The following is a 4,543-nucleotide window of genomic DNA, read 5'->3' as shown; positions in this document are numbered from 1 at the left end:
GGTTGCTGGCGGGAGGAAGGAGAGGTTTTCCCCGCGAGCAGGAGGAGCGGTGGCGTGAGCAGGGACTGCCTGACCTGGAGTGGTAACTTGCTCGGGAGTAAGTCTGCTCTCGTTGTGATAGCTTAGTATCTGGAATGGGACTGCAAGATAAAGCACACTGTGGCCAAGATTCTCTCTCCTAGTTCTTCCTCACTCCCTCCTTTGGCAGAAAGTATTAGCAAATAAAATGACTGCCTGTGTCGAGTTTTATCGTTCTTGTATGTCAGGCCTTTTTGTTCCTGTATGTGCTTTACATGGCACTCAGGTTTTGGCACTGTGTTCTCTGCCTGGTAGTGAAATGCCAGTGAAAGGTTTGTCAAGATGTGTGCAGCTCTTTCAGTGCAGCTGTGTTACAAAGCATAGCAGTTACTTTGGGTAAGTTCAGTATTTGTACTGGATCCTTTATCCTGACAGGATTTGTTTCACGATCTGAGCTAAGCCAAGGTCCATGCCAGGACCCATTTAAATTAGTGTAATTGCTCTCTATGATGGGGTTTTGCAACTGTAACAGCATTTGGCTCTTGCAAAGCCTTAGTGTGTGTGTGTGATAATGAGTTAGATTGTTGTGTTGAAACTGTTTTCCCCTCCAGTACTGCAGATCAGCAAAGATGATGTGACTGCACTTCAGTGTAAAGTAGTGTGTCTTATCCAGAACGGGAATTTCAAGGAAGCCCTCAGTGTAATCAACACCCATACAAAAGTGTTAACCAGGTGAGTTGCGTCTTGCTGTACTCTACAAAACATGAAACCACATGTCTGTGACAACCTGCTGCAGCTTCAGGGTGGGGACTAATAGGTGACAAAATAAAGAGGAGGAGGTGCTTAGAGCCATTGGGATTGGGTTTCTCAGTGCAGCACTGATTTGTTCTGGGTGTCAGAGGTGGTGTGTTTAAGTTTAAGACAGTCTAACATCTGGCTATTGAAGAGATTGTCCCTGATTGAGTTTCCAGCCACTTTCATGAGCTAGTTCTGCTTGTTGATGTGGTTGAGCACCATAGCTGGTACAAGGGGAGAGGACAGATCTCATGGGGAGTGAAGAGAGAAGGGAAAAACCCTTGCTAGTGGCAGGTAGCTGTTGGCTTTGCTTGACTGTCTCTTCATACTGCTCCTTGGGTCCTTTTCTTTGCCAGCCTGAAGATACTGCTTCAGCTTATGGGGTGGTGCAAGCCTTTTGTACATGTTCCTCAAGACCTTGAGGACAACCTGTGTTTGAGAATAAGCCAAGCTTTCAGTTTGTGACATTAAGCAGACATGTCTTTATCTTTCCTGATAAAGAGGCACTTTGTGCAACAGCTAGGATGAAAATAGCTACCCCAGAACTGCCCGGCAGCAAACTTTTTGTATATCAGATAATGCTCTGAAATACAGATAGTGTATTATTGAAATGCAACATCTGTATTGCAGTTGTTCCCACAAAAGCGTCTTGTTATTAGTGCAGTGAAACATACCCTTGTTTCTGTTCACATCTGGATAAAACATAAGTACCTTATTCGCAAATTCTTTCTTTCCTGGGATGGAAGGGGATTATTTATCTTTTGTTTTTTCAGCTTGTCTTTTTAGCATATGGTGAGGAGGAGGGATTTCTCTAAATTCAACTGGCTTTAGAGTTTTCCCTATAATTTCTTTAGCTTGGCTCTACTGTGTGTCTGTCTTTGCATCCTGCAGAGCAGGTGAAGTGGTGGTGCTTGGTCTGTCTTAAAGTTGTCCTGTCCTGCAGTGAGGCTGGCCCACTGCTTTGCTTTAATTCTTGTTTATTTTCAGACTCCCTGAATACTCGGCTAGACAGAGATAGTTATAAATAGGCAAAGAAGTAGCTGGTAACTACTATAAACTAAGGGAATCACTGATTAATTTTCCTTTGGCTTAAGTGGTAACTCAGGGGTAAGTGGCACAGAGCATTCAAGGCTCTGCTTGTTTGATAATGTTTCCCTGCTGGTGTCAGCTTCCTTTGAAGCCAGTTTTATCTTAGCATCAGCAACCTCTTTTGCTGCAGTTCTGCTGGGCTGATATTTCAAAACAGGTTAATGTTACCATTGGCTTACTATCAGGCTGTAAGAGGGACTGTTTCATACCATTTCATTTCTCTGAGTCGGCTGTCTTTGAAACTTTACAGAAGCAGCCTTCAGCTGTAGTGATATGCGTTCTCCTTAAGAAGGAGTCACATAAGGTATTGTTTTACCTTTCAGCATTTGATTCTCATAATCAGTATGAAACAGGGTTTTGAAACACCATGTGTCTGGAAACACCAGGAAAAAAGAACCTCCTATTTAGGTGAAGGTTTGATATTCCTTCTCTGTTGAACACAAAGTAGGTTTAAGATATTTTCAGCGCTCAACTGATACATAATTCAGTAATCTGGGATCATGTGCTCACCTCTGGTGTTTGGCTCTTTGGTTATGTAGCAGTCTGTGACTAATAAGGGCTGCTTAAACAAGTGTGTTCAGGTGGGTGAATGCTGTTGAGTGAAAACTACAGTGCATGCTGTCAGCATTTGTCTTGTCCTTGCAGTGATGTTATTGCATTTGAGAAGGCCTACTGCGAATACAGGCTGAATCGTATTGAAAATGCTCTCAAGACCATTCAGAGTGCCACTCAGCAGACAGACAAACTGAAGGAGCTTTATGGACAAGTGGTAATTATGAGCTTTTCTTCCTGGTGGGACTTTAATATGCTGGATACCTTGTCCCTCTAATGTGGGGCAAGTATGGGGACAGAATTTCCTTCTCTGCCTTGAAGGTAAGGAGAGGTACAGTTCCCAACTGCTCCAGCTTCTGTGGAGCTTCAGATACCTGTTGCTGGAGGTGGAATCATCACCTTATTGCCGCTAAACCAAACTAATACATTTGTGACTCCCTCTTCTTGGGTCTGGCCTGATAATAGCCACTTGGCTGAGGGGATGGAGTATGAGAGAGAGCTGATGATGTTTATTTGTGGCTGAGCCCCCTGCTTGCATTAAATACCTGTACAGGAATGGTTTGCAGGAACTGGCATCTTGGGCATTAGAAGTAAAGCAGAAAAGAAGTTGTGTATCTTCTCTGGTTTCTCCCTGGTGGATCAGGACGCTTTTGTGAAGAATTGTCTGTTTTCTCTCAGCTGGATGAAACACCATTTAACCTTTCTCACAGAGAGGTTATCTAAGCTGGAAAAGGGCTGTTTGAGGGCAAAACTGTATAAACTGCTGCTTTTAAAGAAGCTGTTACAGGAGTGAGAACTGTGCCATTTGCGTGCAGGTATCTGGTGTCGTTACTTGAGTCCTTGCAAATTAATCTATAGAGTTTGCCCTTAAAGGTACATGCAAATGTTAGTAATGTTAAAACGTATGATGCTCCACAGCCCACAGCCCATGGGGAGGAAGGAAGGAGGCTGTAGTTACTGGCATACACAGGAAAATACTGTTCTGAAGGCTAATCCCTTCCTCTCCTCAGCTGTACAGGCTGGAGCGTTACGATGATTGTCTGGTTGCATACAGGGATCTCATCCGCAACTCCCAGGATGAGTATGAAGAAGAGAGAAAAACCAATCTCTCTGCTGTTGTGGCAGCACAAAGCACGTGGGAGAAGGTGATGCCAGTAAGTAAGTGTGTGTATGTATATGTGTAAGAGTGAGAGCCAAGGAGTAAAGGATATGGAATTGTAGATATTTAACAGGGTAGAAATATGTTCCTGTCTCTTAACGTCTTCTGAGTGCATTGAAGATCACCTAGTGGTTTTTCCTGTATGGAGGAATAAACGCTGTTACTGTTCACGAGTTATACTTCACCTTTGATCTCTAGGAAACTTGTGTTAGTAGATATCACAACTGAGCAGGAAGTACGTTTCTCTGAGCTTGCATTAGGCAGAACATTTGTTGTGACTAGCACTTCCCTCTGTCTCTTTACCCCCTTGTCCAGGGTGAAGCTAACTGCCTGGATCACCTAGCTGTGGTTGGGAATATTTTGGTCCGTGACCAAGTGCAGATTGTAGTGTTCTCATTTCTTCAGAGATCTTTGCCCTTGGAGGTGTGCACAGTGTGCTCAGCATCGTGTTCAGTGCTGTGGATATGCTTTCTCTAGTTCTCTAAAGTAGTGGTTCTTAACCTGCCCTCTTTAGCAGCCTAAGTAGTCCCCAGACTCAGGCTAGAGTTTCATTGCTGCCTTGTCAGTTGCCTCTGACTTGGTTGTGCAGTGTGAGGGAAGATCCTTTGGACTGTGACTTATTCGCCCTTTTAAAACTGCCTCTGAATTGTCTTTGCAAGGAATAGTTTGTGCATGAAAACTATAGTTTGTGTCCATTATCTGTCAAATCTGTCTATCTTGGTGTTTATGCAGTGTTATATTTGCTTTTCATGCTAGGAGGATCTGGGCCTTCGAGAAGCTACCTACGAGCTGTGTTATAACAGTGCATGTGCATTGATTGGGCAAGGAAAGCTGAATGAAGCAATGAAAAAACTACAGAGAGCGGAAGGTAAAAACCTGGTGAGGTGAGAGGGAAGCTTTGTGTGATAGTAGTTACTTGCTCTCTGTAGA

General features: G+C 43.7%; 1 protein-coding gene across 1 annotated transcript in view; it reads left to right on the top strand.

The window, feature by feature from the left end:
- Positions 1-629: 629 nt before the first annotated feature.
- Positions 630-4,543, top strand: part of SRP72 (signal recognition particle 72kDa) — a gene marked incomplete at its 5' end in the record, with an annotated part of 12,542 nt that continues 8,628 nt past the window's right edge. The window contains 4 exons of the mRNA XM_010010137.1: positions 630-750; positions 2,548-2,671; positions 3,465-3,608; positions 4,370-4,481. Of these exons, the coding sequence (XP_010008439.1) occupies positions 630-750; positions 2,548-2,671; positions 3,465-3,608; positions 4,370-4,481 (501 nt within the window). The remainder of the gene's footprint in view (positions 751-2,547; positions 2,672-3,464; positions 3,609-4,369; positions 4,482-4,543) is intronic.

This window comes from Nestor notabilis, unplaced genomic scaffold, assembly GCF_000696875.1.
Source record: "Nestor notabilis isolate BGI_N333 unplaced genomic scaffold, ASM69687v1 scaffold29732, whole genome shotgun sequence".
Taxonomy (NCBI): domain Eukaryota; kingdom Metazoa; phylum Chordata; class Aves; order Psittaciformes; family Psittacidae; genus Nestor; species Nestor notabilis.
The sequence above is the reverse complement of the archived record's forward strand: the minus strand, read 5'-3'. Positions and strand labels throughout refer to the sequence as shown.